The sequence below is a fragment of the Phodopus roborovskii genome, unplaced genomic scaffold, assembly GCF_943737965.1.
Source record: "Phodopus roborovskii unplaced genomic scaffold, PHOROB, whole genome shotgun sequence".
NCBI classification, from domain to species: domain Eukaryota; kingdom Metazoa; phylum Chordata; class Mammalia; order Rodentia; family Cricetidae; genus Phodopus; species Phodopus roborovskii.
This window is the reverse complement of record NW_026126487.1, coordinates 2335725-2352828: the sequence shown is the minus strand read 5'-3', so window position 1 is coordinate 2352828 and position 17104 is coordinate 2335725. Positions and strand designations below refer to the sequence as shown.

At 35.9% G+C, this 17104-nt stretch overlaps 1 protein-coding gene across 1 annotated transcript in view; it reads left to right on the top strand.

Moving 5' to 3' along the window:
- Rpgrip1l (RPGRIP1 like) overlaps positions 1-17104 on the top strand; it is a 99340-nt gene that overhangs the window by 14521 nt on the left and 67715 nt on the right. The window contains exons 7-9 of the mRNA XM_051195123.1: positions 8813-8918; positions 10791-10937; positions 12172-12245. Of these exons, the coding sequence (XP_051051080.1) occupies positions 8813-8918; positions 10791-10937; positions 12172-12245 (327 nt within the window). The remainder of the gene's footprint in view (positions 1-8812; positions 8919-10790; positions 10938-12171; positions 12246-17104) is intronic.

The following is a 17104-nucleotide window of genomic DNA, read 5'->3' as shown; positions in this document are numbered from 1 at the left end:
TTGTGTGTTGACATTGTGCTTTATACAAGACTCCTGTTATCCGTATCTCCTCAGTTACCTCCTTTCTCTCTCTCTCTCTCTTCCTCTCTCTCTTTTTGACAAAACTAATGATAGTAGCCTATGGAACCTTCATATGTATATAACTCTGCTTCAACAATTATTACTCTCTTACCAATCTTACTTCATCTAAACTTACTCTTTTGTTTCCTTCATTAGCTACCGCTAGCAACACAGTCACTCATAAATAGTTGAGAATGTATTTCTATGTCCAACAAAATTAATAGTCATTTTTTGGTAGCATCTAACAGCCAGTTTATATTCAGACTTGTCTAAAGATACCTATCTACAGTTCATTTTAGTGTACCCAAAAAAATCTACACATTGCATTTGGTAGTGGTATCCGTTTTTTTTTTTTTTTTTTTTTTTTTTTTTCACATACATCATAATGTTGTTAAAATCAGACTTAGTGACTTGACTTCTATTTCCCCTTTCTGAACTATGTTATACTCTGGTCACATTCCTCTTTTTAAAAACCCAGTAAATTTTTCTAACTTTTTATTTCAGATAGAGTGCTGAAGTATATTTTCTTTAAAAAAAAAAAAAAGAGAGAGAGAGAGGGTTTTTTATTACATTTATTTGTGTGTGTGTGTGTGTGTGTGTGTGTGTGTGTATGCACGTGCACACACACTCATACTTCCATGTGGGAATCCAAGAACAACTTAACAAGAGTCACTAGGAATTCAGCTCAGGCCAGCAGGCAGCTTAGCAGTACGTGCCTTTTCCCCCTGAGCCTTCTCACCAGCTCTAATCCTCTCTCAACAAACTAACCCTGCATGGTAATATATGAAGGATCTATGGAAATACAAGAAATAGACTTGTTTTTTTTTAAGGACTATTTTAATTTTATTTATTTGTATGGGTGTTTCGCCTGCATGTATGTCTGTGCATCATATGTGTGCCTGGTGCCCACCAAGGCCAGAAGAAGGTGTTGGATCTCCAGGAACCAGAGTTACAGGTGGCTGTGAGCTGCTCTAATAGCACTACGAATCAAACCTGAGTGTCCTGGAGGAGCAGACAAGGCTTTTAATTGCTGATCTGTTTCTCTAGCCTCAACTTGGTTCTTTTGTTTGTTTGTTTGTTTGTTTAAATATACTAAAAAATATATGAAAAGCCTTACATCTAAAAGACTAGTATAATTTCTAATTATATTAAAACTATAATATGTGAAACTATATTAGATGAGAAGATCCTAATATCTAGTGAAATTATATAGTATTCTTTTACCATAGCCTAAGGAAAAAAAAATAGTATTTTTGAGAATTATATGTAAGTTAGGGGCATAATTAAAATCCTGGCTTTATATCAATTTGAATTACTAGGCATTAACAATGTTCCCCAGAAAGAACTGTTTTAGACTCAGCCTTCTTAAGAAACAAGGATGGTTCCTAGTAAAGAACAGGGCCAGAGGCCCAGGCCTCATATCTGAGTGTGCTTTATTAGTACTATTACCAACATATATACTTAAGGTATTATTAGAATAGAAAATGCACTGTGTGGCTGGGAACATGGCTCAGTCAATAAAGTGCTCACCATGCAAGCATGAGAATAGTGTCTGGATCCCAAGCACCCATGTAAAAAGCCAGACATGGCAGCATATGCCTGTAGTCCTAAAGATGAGGAGGCAGAGATAAGAGAGTCCCTGGAACTACTAGACTCTGTGGCTAGCCACCAAACCCCAGGTTCAGTGAGAAGCCCTGTCTCAAAAGTTAAGGTGGCATGCAGTTGAGAAAGATGCCAAGCATAGGCTTCTCTGTCCTACCTATTCACACACATACACACCAACCCCAACACACACACACTTTTACTCGGGGCAGATTCAGGCTTGGGATGTGTTCCTGTCAGTTGTTCAGCTGTTAGGTAAAGGTTATCAGGAACTGCTTTCCCTATTACATTCTTCAAGGTGCCAGACATTAAGATGGACTGTGTTAACTGTTCCCTGTTTCAGATGGATGTGATCATCATAGAGCTAGACTTTCAGTGATTGAAGAGGAGCTCCCCAGGCCCTCCAGCCCTAGGATACAGCAGAGCAGAAAGAGGGTGGCAGACAAGACCACATGCTTTTATACTGTGTTGCCAACAAAAGACAGTGTTTACATTGAAATCCAAACCATGGGGGCTAGATTATCCACATAAGGAGAAGCAGTCTCTTTTTATCACATCAACTATTAGAAGCAGGAACAAAATGATGAGCAATGGAAAATTGCTACAGAATCCAAAGAAATAAGCCAGTTAGTTCCTTACCTCAGTGATTTTTTTAAAACTGAAAATCATTATTTCCTTAGAGGGAAGAATACCTTTGTAGGATAGCATATTGTTTCTTGAATACAGTTTTTGAAACTAAAGAAATAAAAGTCTTCAAGGCTTTGAAAAATTATGTTTACTTGTAGTTCAAATTTTTATGTGTAATAGCAATTTTTTGAGGCTAATGGAAAATTATTGAAAAACTTGGGGTAAAATGTAAAATTTGGTGTAATTTACTGTAGAGAGAAATAACAAAATGAAAAACATATTTGAACTTCTCTTCCACTGGTACATTATTTCAGATTTGAAATTCTAGAAGTCTGATCTAGATGTTGGACCCCTTGTTCTCAAGCATGAACCTAACGTAGCTGTAATCTGCAGAGTGGCGGCACTTGATATTTATGGCAAAGAGCCTTTCATAGAACAGTACAGAAACTCTCCATAGTATGTGTTTAATAGACCAGTTTGGTTTGGCATCAGCTTGACATAAACTTTTGGTTATCCAAAGCCCTTAATTGCTTTGAAGTAAAATCCCAGTGCTGCTCTTTTTTATTAAAGTCATGTTTTTTCCTGTTGTTGTGGTCTATTTTGGAAGACTGAGTTGTGATTTTTGCATATGTTCTACATAATGCCTCATTAGCAAAAAATCTTGTATCATTTACAAGTAGCCTGAATGTCTGTTGTTTTGAACAAAAATCCATATTAAAATTTAAACAATATAAAAATGCACATTTTCTGCTTATTAAAAAGGCTGTCTTAAATTAAATGCAAAGCAGTAACCAGTGAACATATGTATGTGAACATTAAAATCAGAAGTTTTACCTTTTATTTACTTTTTCAACTTCAAAAATATTTATACCCTTAGCCAATGTGTAACCAGTTTGTACTTTTCTTTAAAAATAAATATTAGGGTACTATTTATCTTCTTAATTAAAAATCATGTAAGTGCCATTATGTCCCAAGGGAGGAAATGTAGCTCATATATGTTTCAGACTCTGACTTGCCCTGTTCCCTTTGGCAGACAGCAGACTGTCAAATCTTAAAGCTAAGAGGTTCTTTGCAGCCATGCATTATAAGAAACAGCTTGGCCTCTGGGCCTCTCTCTTCCCTGGGCAGAGACAGGATTACTTCCTAGCACTCTAAATTCTCCCCAGCATTTTGACTTGGTAAAGCAGTAAACCTACAGAAAAAACAGAGCAGCCTGGTGAGCGCTTGTCTTCTACCTTAGCTTGTCTAAGTTTGGTACAGGAGCCTGTTTCTACACTTTGCTACTGCACAAACCCTTCTCCTTCCATCCCTTCTTCTTTCTCCCTTCCCTCTCCTTCCTCCCTAATTCCTTTCCTATTTCCTCTTTACCAACCTCTGTCCCCTCCTTTCATCCACTTTTCCTCTCCTACCTTCCCTCAGTTCCTCCATTTCTCATTTGAAAGGTGCTTTTGTTACATTACCCAATGTATATCTTCCTACATAAGTTATTCAGAACCTTTAATGAACAGCACAGTAGCATCATTTAATACTCATTCCAAGTCCATATCTATTTTCCCCAGTTGTTCTAACATCTTTATAGCTTTTGTTTTTAAGTATAGATTTTATTTTGTTTTGTTTTCATCTAGGATGCAACTGAGGATTGTGTATTCAATGCCACATCATTTAAGTTTCCTTTAGTCTAGAATAGTCCCTGCTCTTTTCCAGTCCAGTGACAACTATTTGCAGAATACCTCTCCATTTGAATTTGCCTGATTGCCCAGTCCCCTGATTTAGAGGGCACATCTGGTTCTCTGATGGAAGGACAATGGGGGGGCCTGGGAGATCCATGTACACAGTATTATACAGAAAGATGATATGTCATTTTAAAATACCTTCAGGTTCCCCTGTTGTTTTGAATAAGTTAGGATGTGTCCAGTGACAAATATCATACCCAAATACCATTTTCTTTTGGCCCTGTGTTTTATATTATTAATACTATCTAAGATTTTTCTGGATAGCAGCTTAACACATTTTCCAGTGCTCATGGAAATTGTTGCACATATAACTAGTGAATTAATGCACATATGATATATGGCAGTGCAGGGAAAATGAAAACTTAGGGAGGACTATTTTAAAAGGAGAAAGTAGCTTAAAAGAATGACAAAAAATTAGTTTTTAAAACTAGATTTGACTGTTGACTCAATCACTTAAGCACTTTGTTCAAATTCTTTATTTCTCTAATAAATGAATAAAGAAAAGAGTAAGTGGTTCCCTACTGTGTAAACAAGTCATTTATTCCCAAGACCTTCTATATTTAAAAGATTTGCCTACCCAATAATTTCCCTAACTTTCTAATTTTTTCATTTTATTGTCATAAGAACCTCCATCATTTATTTCATTCTTTCTGATAATAGTGAGATAACATGTTCTTGTATTGGGTTAGAATAATTATGTAAAACTGAATTTAAAAATTACAAAATTTCAGTTTACTTTTGTAATGTTAATAGCCCGTAAAAGTACATTTTCCATTAGGCTTTTAGAAATGATGGCTAAAAAGTCCCAGATTGCCATGGCTGTTGCAATAAACCTCTGATTGAAATCTAGTAAACTTGATCCTAAACATGGCCATCTCTAGAAGGTGAGCCAAGATTTAGGTTACTCTTGCCCCAGACCAGTTCTGAGAATCCCTCTTTTGCTTGTGTGGGTATGAGTACATACATACAAAAAAACTTGTCAGCTCTATCCCATCTATTCCTCTGTTTGCTGACAGTAAGAAAGTACTGGAGTGGTGGCTTGTTCTTTGTCCCAACACCAAGAGAATTATGCTGTATTAGCAAATTCAACTTACATAGTCACATGTTCCTTTATGCAGTCTTAAGTCAGGGGATCGTCTGTACCCATGACAACAAGTAGCAATTTTGAGCAAAACCATTACCCTTTATGTCTATTCTTGACAACTTTTTAGGGAAGGTTGCTTCTGTAACCCTGTTCAAAACATCTTTCATAGTGTTTTGTTTTGTTGTTCCCGGTTATCAGTGACCCACATTTCTTTCAACAATATGATAATCAAGTTTCTACTTCTGTTTAGAAAGAATATTAAAACTTTTTTTTTTAAACTCTGATTGCTTTAGCTTGGACTCAGCCAGCCAAAAACTATTGCTGACAGTGATCCTTTCCATTCTGTTTCATAAACATTTGACCTCACTGCTTCCCAGAACTTCACAGCATAGCTTCTGTGTGATGGAGTTTCTCCCATTCTCTGTAGCTGTTCATAATCTTTACTGTAGCGAGGAATGAAATGCTAGTAGGTAAAGTAGGGAGGCAAGTGTCTGGGGAATGCAATATATGAAACTCCAACTGTAGCGATGATTTCTGTTTCTTAACCCTTCCTATTAGACTATACATCACATAGCTCCACTGAAGGTTCTCTTTCTCCAGTGTAGCTGAGGTTTTAAGTTTCTGGATTTATTATGGCGCCCAGTAGCAAAGCTGGAGTCAAGTGTTTTCAAGGCTCCCATTCGAAAAGAGTTTATTGCTTGGCTGTTTCAAATTATACAAGAGAAAGTTGGCACACAGGTTGTTGAGCTGGGTTACTTTTTTTCAACATAAAGTCTAATTTATTTCAGCTTGTTTTTAATCTAGTGAGGAGCCAACAACTTTTCTCATACTTTTAGAAGATCCGATCATAATTCTAAATCTTATCTATGAAAAGAGAAAGCAAAAAAGAAAAGTAAGGTTACTGCATTCTCCAACTTTTTATAGCTTTTCAGAATCCTTGTTGAAATTTTGAGAAATGTACTTTTACAATGCATTTAATTAGAGCTCTTGATATCTCTCTGTAAGTTATTTTACCATACATGTTGCAGCTTATACAAATAGTTGCACAACTATCAGAGTCCACCTGAAGGTTGTGCTGGGCATAGTTCCTTTGCTAGAATATCACCATCCTGAAGACTTGGTTCTACACATGTAAAAAGAGACAGTGTTACTATGTAGAGGTCTCGGAAAACATTGCTGATGCTTTACTCCTACATCTCTTCCTCCAAGGAAGCCAACCGTAGGTTTTATTCACAGGCAACTAGGTCTGGGACTGGCTGCTTAGTGATGCCTGTTGCTCCCTCTCACTTCTAACATCCTTAGCAGGCTTTTGTGACATTTCTTTTCCATCCTGTCACCTCCACCCTTACTCTTTGTCCCAAAGTTCATCTATGAGAAAATGCTGAGTTGTTTATTGGGTCTGAGGTGATTTGGCTGTACATCATGAACACATGCCACAGGTATCATGGTGCTAATTTTAATGTGGGTGTACTTTATACCTCTGACCAATATTTGTGACACATTATCATCTTCAGATTATTGTAGTCAGGAAATATGTAGTCAGAGTAATCAGATTACTTGCTACCTGCAAAGCCCTCACATGGAGGGTTTTGCGTTGTCTAGGCTAGCTGTGGTAAACTGACTTTGTACTTAAAATGCTTATTATTGCTGTTTTCATATACAGTTGTATTCATGACTAGCATTGGGCATCATTAGTATAAAATGCTCTGCCTCTTTTCTTACCAATATTTTGGAGTCCATACCCCAAGGCACTCAGGGCAATGCTCAGCAGAACTCTTTTAGCCAAAATACTACAGTGTTTAAAACACTTGCTGTTTTTTGCAATACAAGGAAAATTCAGCACCAGATTTCATGATGCTATATGACTGAAGTGATTGTTGAGACCTTTAATTGCTTGTTATTAACATGAAACTACACTTAATTTTAAAATACATTTGATTCTTCTTGGTAATTTTGTTTTAAAACAAAATATCAGAGTCATTACCTAGATTTGATCTTAACGCCTTCCCTCCCCTAGTCAAAAGAGCGAAAGCTGTGAAAGGATCTGGAGAGACGGTTCAGCAGTTAAGAGCACTGGCTGTTCTTCCAGAGGACCTGGGTTCCAGTCCCAGGACCCACACTGCAGCTCAACTATCTGAAACTCCAGTCCCAGGGTATCTGGTGCCTTCTGCCCTCTGGGGGCACCAGGCACACACCTGGTGCACAGATGTACATACAGCCAAAACACCAATAATACAAGATTTTAAAGAAGACTAAGACAACAGAAAATATAACATAGAATTTATTTTTTTGAGTCACATTCTGCATCAGTAAATGCTACACATTATTGAATGGTTAAACCAGTAATTCTGGGGAAAATAAGTAAATTGTATTTTGATTTCACGTGTTTTTTCATATTTCAAGTGAAAACAAGTTTGAATCTTTTCTTTGTTCTTTATTTAAAATATGAATATATTTTATGTATTAAATACATTTTTTCATATTGTATTTTGTGAAAAAAATGTAACAACAAGGAAAATAGCAATAAGCACACTGTTGAATCTGTGCTCAGAACTGCTAGATAACTTGTTTTAGACACATAATTATTTTAACATTGTGTTAAGACTGTGCCCTGGGAAAGATCCAGGTTCTTGGACTTGTTTATCTTCTGTGTGAGGACAACTAACTGTGCAATGCCAAAATACAATGAACTTTCAAATATCAAAGAGGAAAACTGAGTATTTCAAGTCCTCAGCTGGTTTACAGATGTGTGAGCTTTGTAGTGCATTTGCTGGTTCCACTGGGCCTGTGACAATGTTTCCAATATGTGAATACTAGGTAAGCCTTAGAAGTCAAATCACTTAGTTTAAATGCTGAAATAATTTTCTGAATTCAAATTTTTTACCTTTATATTTTTTAAAGTGAAGTCTTAAAATCAAGGCTTCACAATTTTAAAAAGTTTAAATGAGGCATTAAATTAAGGAACCTTTTTTCTGTCAGGAAAATAAATGCCTTTTGAGAACAGGTATTCATTTAGATTTGTGATTAACCTTTAACAAGATCTTCCTGTTAAATTCTACATTTGCTTTAATCTCAGTAGGAAAAATACAAAATAGTATTGCAGCATATAAGGTTTCTATATACCCTGTGGACATCAATAATCTCTTTCAGCTAAAGGCACATCTGCAACATATTTAAATGCCAGCTTTGGGCATTATTAGTATAAAATGCTAAGTCATTTTTTTGGAAATATTTTGAAAAGTTGAAACTCCAAGAGGAAACTCCAATAAATGATAATCTTGTGATACTGTGTGTGTGGAGGGCGTGGTAGGGAGAAGTTTGGCAGCACTGCCTCATCTGCACTTAGGGAGCATAGTGTGGCAGTCCTTTATGGAAGTATAGGGTTTGCTGGTAGACACTGCTGACTGAAAACTGATGGTTTCGTGCAGTCTTTCAGAGCATCCGAAAATAGCTTTAGTCTGTACTATCAGTATGACGGAGCTAACATTGCCATCGAGTTTAGAAACTCCCTTCAAATTCAAATACACATTCCAGAATGGATAGTGACTGGTTTTAAATATATAAATTTAATATAAAATTTTAGACAAGTAAATCAGCCATAAAATTGTGTGTGTGTGTGTGTGTGTGTGTGTGTGTGTTTTGTTTTCCTTTTACTTATATTATTAACTTGTATTTTTTTTTCTTTTTCTCAAACACAACTTTGAAGGTCAAATATTCGGGACAATGTAGAAATGATTAAGCTTCATAAACAACTAGTGGAGAAAAGCAATGCTCTTTCAGTCATAGAGGGAAAATTTATTCAGCTTCAAGAGGTACTGTGATTTTTTTATTTTATTCACAGATGAAAAGGATTTAAAATAGTATTCAAGTTGTACTTTAATAATGGTTATAACACTAAATCTTTATTTTAATATTTGCTTTATTAAGTGTGTGTGATTTCTCTTGTGTATTGTTCATAACAGTTACCAAATAACCACTTAGGCTTTTTATAAATAACTAAGTAATTTTAACAAGTGCATCTGTGCCATGGAACATTTTTTTTTTCATGTCCTTTCTGCTGAGCTTATATAACAAGCCTGCAGTACTGAAGATGTCTCTGTGCTTGCATACATATTCACTTTCACATGTGTGCAGTAAAGACTAGTGTTACAAACTGGTCAGTAATTACATTCTATTAAATTTTTCTTTGATGTAATTTTGTTTCATTGTGTGTTTCTTTGGTCACCACCAGTGTCAGAAAATATTTGAATACCCATGATCGGCTGTCAGTATATTTATCTTAAACCTTGACAATTCAGTCTGACGTATTTAGGCTTTTCCCCATCCTCGGGATGGTTTTCAAGTGACTGTGGGTACACAGGAATATGCTCTCACAGAGCTACTATTTATTGGCATTGCATAATTAACAAAAGTCCTGGAATTAATGAACTCCAAAACATTCCAGATGATCAGAATCTATATTAAGTCATGCTTTCTTTGAAGTCCAGAGACAAGGAAAGCTGTGCATTGATGTAAAGTACAGGGTCATATGACGCCTGCTTCGCTATTGAAGTAAGTAGTTAAATACCTTTCAGACATAACCCGAGAGATATCTTCCAAGCTACAGGAACCTCCTGTAATGCCAAGTTTGACCACTACCCATATAAAAGCACAGATTTGTAGGAGAGGAAGCTGCTTTATGAATGGTAGTGTTACCTCTACCAGAGTGTAGATAGGTCCCTTTAGACTAAAAATACATGTGGGAGAAAGCAGTTTCAAAAATGAGGATAAAGAGAGGAACTGAAAAATGAGTGTATGTTCTCTTCTTTGACTATTTTGATTCCCATGTAACAGTGACCCCTGGTGTATTTGTTCAGATAACAAAGTATAAGTGCCTGCTACAGGACAGGTACATCTTTTGAGAAATAGTGTAGGGAATAGGCTTGAGAGGCTGGGACCAACAGCCTTGATGAAGTGGGGCACTCATAGGAAATGCTGTAATAGTACAGCAGTAATGAAAACTAATCTGACATTTTCTAATCTGTCTTAAAGGCCAGATTTCTTTTAGGTGTGCAAAGAAAGCTTTCACTAGGACTTACACAGGGGAGGTATTTCATGTTGTAGTCAAATGGGGTCTACACAAGTCCTTGTTATAATTAATAACCTATTTATATTTACTTTTAAAAATATGGCATTTAAGTATGTAAAATTGAATGTAAATCATGTTCACATATAATTTTTTATAACTTAAAGGTTTATAAATACTTTTGCAGAATTAAAAAAACTTATTTGTATTAAAATTCAAAGCTAACCATTCAAAATTGTTTATTTATGGTCTGATGGCAACTCCTTACAGTTTCTGTGTCAGTGACCATTGTTTTTTGACCCATGCTGAAGCACTTTTAGCCAGCATGTCCAACAACTGTAGCCATAGTAAAAAGGGGGAGAATTAATTGCTAAAACTAGTTTACACCAGTCGCTGTCAACACGTCAAAGCCTGGAGACAAACAAACAAAGGGGAGACGGTTTATGTTGTGTGAGTGCTAAGTGGCCCTCTTTTTTCCTTGTATCACATGTACAATGTTTATGACTTGAAAAATAAACTGCAATGTAAACATCCAGGATCAAGCCACAGATAGACATGCCATTAGTTATTCAGAGTATAATGTTTTAAAAGGTTAAAGTTTTCTCCCTTTGTTTTGTAGAAGCAGAGAGCGCTCAGAATCAGCCATGATGCCTTGATGGCAAATGGAGATGAGCTAAGTGTGCAGCTGAAAGAGCAGCGCTTGAAGTGTTGCAGCCTTGAGAAGCAGTTACATGCCGCGAGGTTTTCAGAGCGAAGAGTGGAGGAGGTGAGCTCCCAGACAGTGTACTCATTCGCTGCCCAGCAATTCTTCTGCAGCTGTTTTTGAAAAGCAAAAGAGAAACAGTGCAAAAATTGAATTTATGTCAAAATCCTGAACTACGTATTTGGTATTTTGAATGCAGTGGAGTAGAGTGGGTAGTACAGAATATGAGTGGCAAACTGATACTTTAAAATGCCCACAAATGTGTTGTTCTAGGATTAAAGAGCCCGGAGCAAAACAAAAAGGTAATATCACATGACCTAAAGAACGGGACTTCCCTAAATACGACTTCTTAATCATTGAGACACAAGAACAAAATTAAAGGAATGACGTATTCCTGAGGGGGATGTTATGCTCTACGGTGTCAGCAATTTTGTAAATTATCTTCTTTCTGGGAAGATGTTTGCAAACTTACCCTTCCATTATTGTTGCTGCTCATCTCTCCCAATTAGCACACTGTGTTTTCTGTGTTCTGTTAAATTTACTCCTAAGGAGAACAGAAATGGAATAGGTGTTTACATTCTGTCCTGAAACCAGGAGAATGTTAACAACAGAGATGACTTTTAAGTTCTCTGCTCTATAGCAAAAAAAAAAGTTACTACAGAGTATATTTATTAATGAAACTTTAAACACTATAGTATAGCAATCCATAATGCTCTAATAATTATGTATACTTCTAAAAATATTATTCATTAGGATAAAATAAGGAACAGAGTTTATTCTTATAATGGGCTTCCATTTATAAATTGTGTCTTTAAATTAAATAGTGAACAATAAAGTTGTCTGAACCATGAACTCAAAGAACAGTTAGTACTCATTTTTTATGGGCCAATTGGAAATTAATACAAAATGAATATAGTGTTGGAATTCATCATGGTAGAAAGTAAAAACTATTATGTTTCCAGGGACTTAAGAGAAAGCTCTTAACACATTCTTTATTGAGTTCTGGCTCATGTTGTCATAAAGTAGTGTATCCGTTTCTACTAAATTAAAGCGGGAATATTAATTTCATGTTTATTTAATGACATGGAAGAAATCAACACTGAATTGAATGCAGGCACTGCATGTTGTCTAGCCAGCAGCTGCAGTATAGGACTCTACACTAAGCAAGTGGCTATCCCCTTCTGGTTTTCTTACCGTGGTTTGATATGATAATCACTGATTGTATAACTTTGTTTTCAGAGTCTAGAGTGCTAACCCTGATCCATGGAAACTCTTTGTAATTTTATTTTCATTTTAGCTGCAGGATAGAATTAATGATTTAGAAAAGGAGCGAGAACTTTTAAAGGAAAACTATGATAAACTTTATAACAGGTAAATCACAATTCTCTGTTTCATTCTTGTTGGGCTGTTTTTAATCAAAGCATTTATTATCAAAATATCTAATATTGATTTAAAAACTAGCAATGGGTCATGGCAAGACATATACTTACTTTGCAAAAGGAAAATAAGCTTTTTAAAGGCATTGGTAACTGGTTTTTAACTGAGCTGTAATATATCATACGTGGAGAATCAGGTTGTTTTGTTGCGAGTAACAAGCACTGTCACTTGTTGAATACAAGCTAAACCCTGTAGATGCCACGCAGGATGGTCTGCATCCATTCCTATCAATTCCTTGGAACACTCTAGATTGAAGGGTTCTACATGCTCAGGTTCTGAACTACTGTACCTTCTACAGATACTATATGCTCTTGAAGAATGGTATAGTCAGGAGACCTGAGAAATTCTTGGAGTCTTGCTTGGGTCTCTCTACTGGGCTTTCCAGCATCTTACAGATTGAATATGGTGGGAAAGGGGTTCACTTGCAATATCTGTGCTCCTTATAAAGAAAAACTTGAGCATCTCAGCCTCAGCTCGAGATGAATTTTGAAGAACTACTTCACTTTTGGTTCTTAATAAGTTTCGTAGTTACAGTATTTTAGAAAAACAATCCTTTCTGATAATATTTAAAGCAAAATTTCACTCCATGGCTAAATCTTGTTAAATGATTCTGATTTGTCTATTGATATGCATCTGTATAATCGTTAACATCTCTTCAGTATGTGTGATAACAAATGTGGGGTGACATGGAAGCATATTTACCATGTTTTTAAATATGTTTTATTTGATACTCAACCATTGCTTCATATTGCTAATATACTGAAACCATAGAAAATAGTATCTGTGCTTAAAAAAAAACACTTTAACCTTTCAATTGAATGTTTTGCAAATTAATATACATTTTAAATTTTAAATGTTTAGTTCTGACAGAGTGTGTGGGGAATTTTATTTTGCCTACTTGGAAACATGACCTAAGTCCGTATTAGGCATTATTCTAATGCTTTCTATCTTTTTTTTTTTTTCCTGTCTCATAAGAGTTAGCAACAGTATGTCACCAGTTAAATATTCAGGGTCCTCTGGCAGGAGCATAGCTAAACATCTTTATGTAGAATTGCATAAAACCTCTTTCTAGACCATTTTGTACTGGTCCCTTTTTAATTAATCTATTACACCTACTGGTTTATACGTCCTTCTCTAAGGAATTGTGTGTATATTTACATTGATGTATCTGTATACTTTATGATCGTATATTTGAAATTTCAGGTGTTATACAGATTGTGCAGTGCCATATTGTGGAGAGAGATGATATCCCTGTATTTTATAAAGGAGGTAACTGAGAAGCCAGATGAACAAACATGGCATGGCTGGCATACCCAATTCTTTTTACTCTAAAACTAGATCCTCCCCCCCTTCCGCCCCGTCCAGTGCACCATTGTCCCTGATTTTAATTGCATTGGAAAATTATCTGCATGAGAAGGAAGCATCCATGAAATAATGGATCTGTCATACATGCAGGGATTTTGATTGATTTACCTTGAACATTTTGTAACTCTAAATAATTTAATGTGGTTTAAATACAAAAGGTGCCATTTGGCCATTACTTCTAAATTTCTACTTCTCTCCAACTTGAGAATTTACTGAACACATATTCCCGGAATAAAAAACATCAGACTTATCTGGGAATAATACATAAATGGAATTTTGACAAGGCATATTTTTGTCATATTTACTTAATCACTATAAAACTTTATCTTTCCATAGTAGAAGATGATCTAAGAGTGTAAATCTGGCTTTAAAGGTTTTGGTTTTTTTTTTTTTTTTTTTTTTAATGTTTTGAGCTTGAACTACATTTTTTTTTCCTCGTCAAACTAAAAACGGCTTCATCGTGCTGATTACATGTAAATATTATATGAGGTTTATGGAAGTAAATTACTATAATGAGCATTAAAACAATGTCAAAAATCACTAACACTTAAGCCTAAAGTCCAATATGTACATGTAATCATAAGTAGAACATCAAAATTTTCTGATGGAGTTTTTAAAGATGCTTGTGAAAGCATAGAAGAACTGCAAGCATCACCATTGTCTGTAGGTTCTTACAGCTCTTTTCTCTTATTACACTCTTAATCATCATTGCTGAAATTAATGTTAATCAGAAACTATGCATGCTACTTGTTTGCTTAGTCATAATGGTAGCATGCTTTAAAAAAGAGAGCATGTGTTTGTTATTCAAAGTTGGCTGTTTTTCAGGAGAAAAAGATAATTTGCAGACTGCATTCTCATCTTCCTTTTTTAAATGAAATTTTGAATGTGTTTATTACTTGACATGTGACATATTAGAGAATCATATGGTAAGATAAAACCCTCATGTTAGTACTTGCTATATATATAACTTCTTTAATATGCTAAATATTTTTGATATAATGCCAAGAAATAAGAACTTTAAGAAATGCTCTGTTTTAAGATTCAGAATAATTTTTTGCAATTAAATCTTCCTGTTCAGTGAGAGAGAAACTTTATGCGATGATTGGTAAGGCTGTGTTCCATTGCTGAAATTAGTGGTTTGGGTACCAGGGAGCTAGTGAATACAGTAGGCCTTAAAGTACAGTATGTACATATAACCTGAGGAGGTTATCTGTATGGAATCCAGGTTCCACCACACTTCCTGAGCCTCTCCTACTGAACACACACACACACACACTTGTGTACACAAAGCGCTACTACCACCATCCACTGCCAAGTTTTCATCTTAATATTGGGTCCAGGATTCCTGTTGAAAGTGACTTTAAGCTGCTAATTTTTCAGAGATGTTGATCTAATGGTTGTTTGTTTATTTTTTTTAAGTCCATTTAGAGTATGACTGTTATGGTGACCTTTCAAGAACTAAACAGATAAGTTTTTATGCTGGAACAGCTGGGACACTGCTCAGAATTTGAAAATAGTCACTGCTCATTTCTCAACATGAGCTCTGATTGTCTGCAGACATCTTGGGAAAAGTACTTGTGGGTTTCTTCATGAAAGTGGGGATGATTCTCCATCATTTCTTACATGAGGAAGTCCTGAAATGTTGGGGCGATGAAGGTTTTCTGTAAGAAAAAAAAGACCCAAGGATAGAGAGGAATTTTTGACCTTTATTTTGATTGTATCATGTTTTAACCAAGGGTTTGTATTAACAGTATACTTGAGACCCAAGGCAGCCAGTGGGCATGCTAGTGAGCACAGGCACCAACAGTCCTGCTGCCGGCTGTCACCGAACATACCAGTGCAATGGGTACAGAGACAGAGACGGTCATCCTCCGTTTACTGCCACTGTTGGTATAGAAGGAAAAAAACATTTTCATGAATAAAGAGTTCTTAAACACTCTTCTCATATGCAGATTTAATCATGTATATGGCCCTTACAGAGAAAATGGAGCCAGATGTGGTTCACCATTTATAGCTACACAGATGGCTCCAAGCATAGAGGAATATAGTAAATTCAAAGGAATTCCTCATGAAACTCCAGTGGAATGCAGTCCTAAATTTAGAGGGAAGATAGCAGTGGGCTAAATTCAGATTGACTTATACTGATTTACACTAGTATTTTGTGGGTTTGGAGAAACCAGGCTGCTAAATTGTTCTTAATTTAAACACACACAGCTTCTGATGTTCCTGCCAGACTAGCTGCTGGTGATCTTGTGCTGGGCACACACTATTGGAACACTACTGTTTCTAATTGCTGGCATCTCAGGGAATGTATAGATGTGCCTATTTCATCATGCTAAGTTTTTTTTCCCCCGGTGGTGCATGTTTTTAATGATAGAGGGTGTGTGTGCGCGCGCGCGCGCACACACACACACACACATACATAATCATGCATATGTATTAATTTGGCTAGACACAGAAATTATATACATCCTTCATTTTTAAGTGAATTTGTAAAGGAATATTCTTTAGTATTTAAAGTTTATGTGTGTTATTTAGATTTGATTTAAGTCTAGGTAATTCTACCTTTGACAAAAATTAGCTTAAGATTCTGGCATATCGGTTGCATGGTTTTATTTTTTTGAGGACCCCTATATGAAATGAGAACACTGATAGAGAAAAACAGATGTCATCTTTTCTAGAATGCCATTTATTTTCAAGGAGATATTATTTTAAATGCAATTCAAATATTCAAAATGTAAAATGAATACAGGTTTTGTTTTGTTTTTAAGCTGAGCTTTCTTCAAAAAGTATCTCTTTTGGAATAAAACCTCAGGACTAGTACGGAGCAACATTAAGGTCAATTTTCAATAGTACATTTCTTTTCCATTTACTTCACCTTCAGTATGAAAACAGACTTTATAGTTTTTTTTGTTTTGTTTCATTTACTGAGTTTAAAATAAGTAAAGGGGTCAAAGCTGTGGGTGATTACTCAGTCAAGTCAAGCTTTACAGATAATGGTTTTCTGCTGAGGTGCAGATCAAGATCAGTTTTCCCAAAGTCTGGCTATCACCTGGGAAGCTACAGAAACATGAGTTGCCAGGCCATTCTTTTTGAAATGTCACTGAGTGTCAGTGACGAGAGCTGCAGGAGCACCATTGTCGACCATGTTCAGGACCCACTGGATAAATGGTTGATTTGTCCCTCTGTGTAGCACCTAGTCATTCCTGTTTTATACTTCTAGTATACTATACCTTGGACGCTAGCAGATTTAAAACCTAACTGAAACTACTTTGGGCTGCAGATGTAACTCAGTGGATAGAGAGTTTGCACAAAGCCCCAGCATCACATAAACCAGGTGTGGGGGTGCACACCTGGAGATTCAACCCTGGAGAGATAGAAGCCAGAGGTCACAAGTTCAAAGTTATCTTCAGCTACATAGGGAGTTC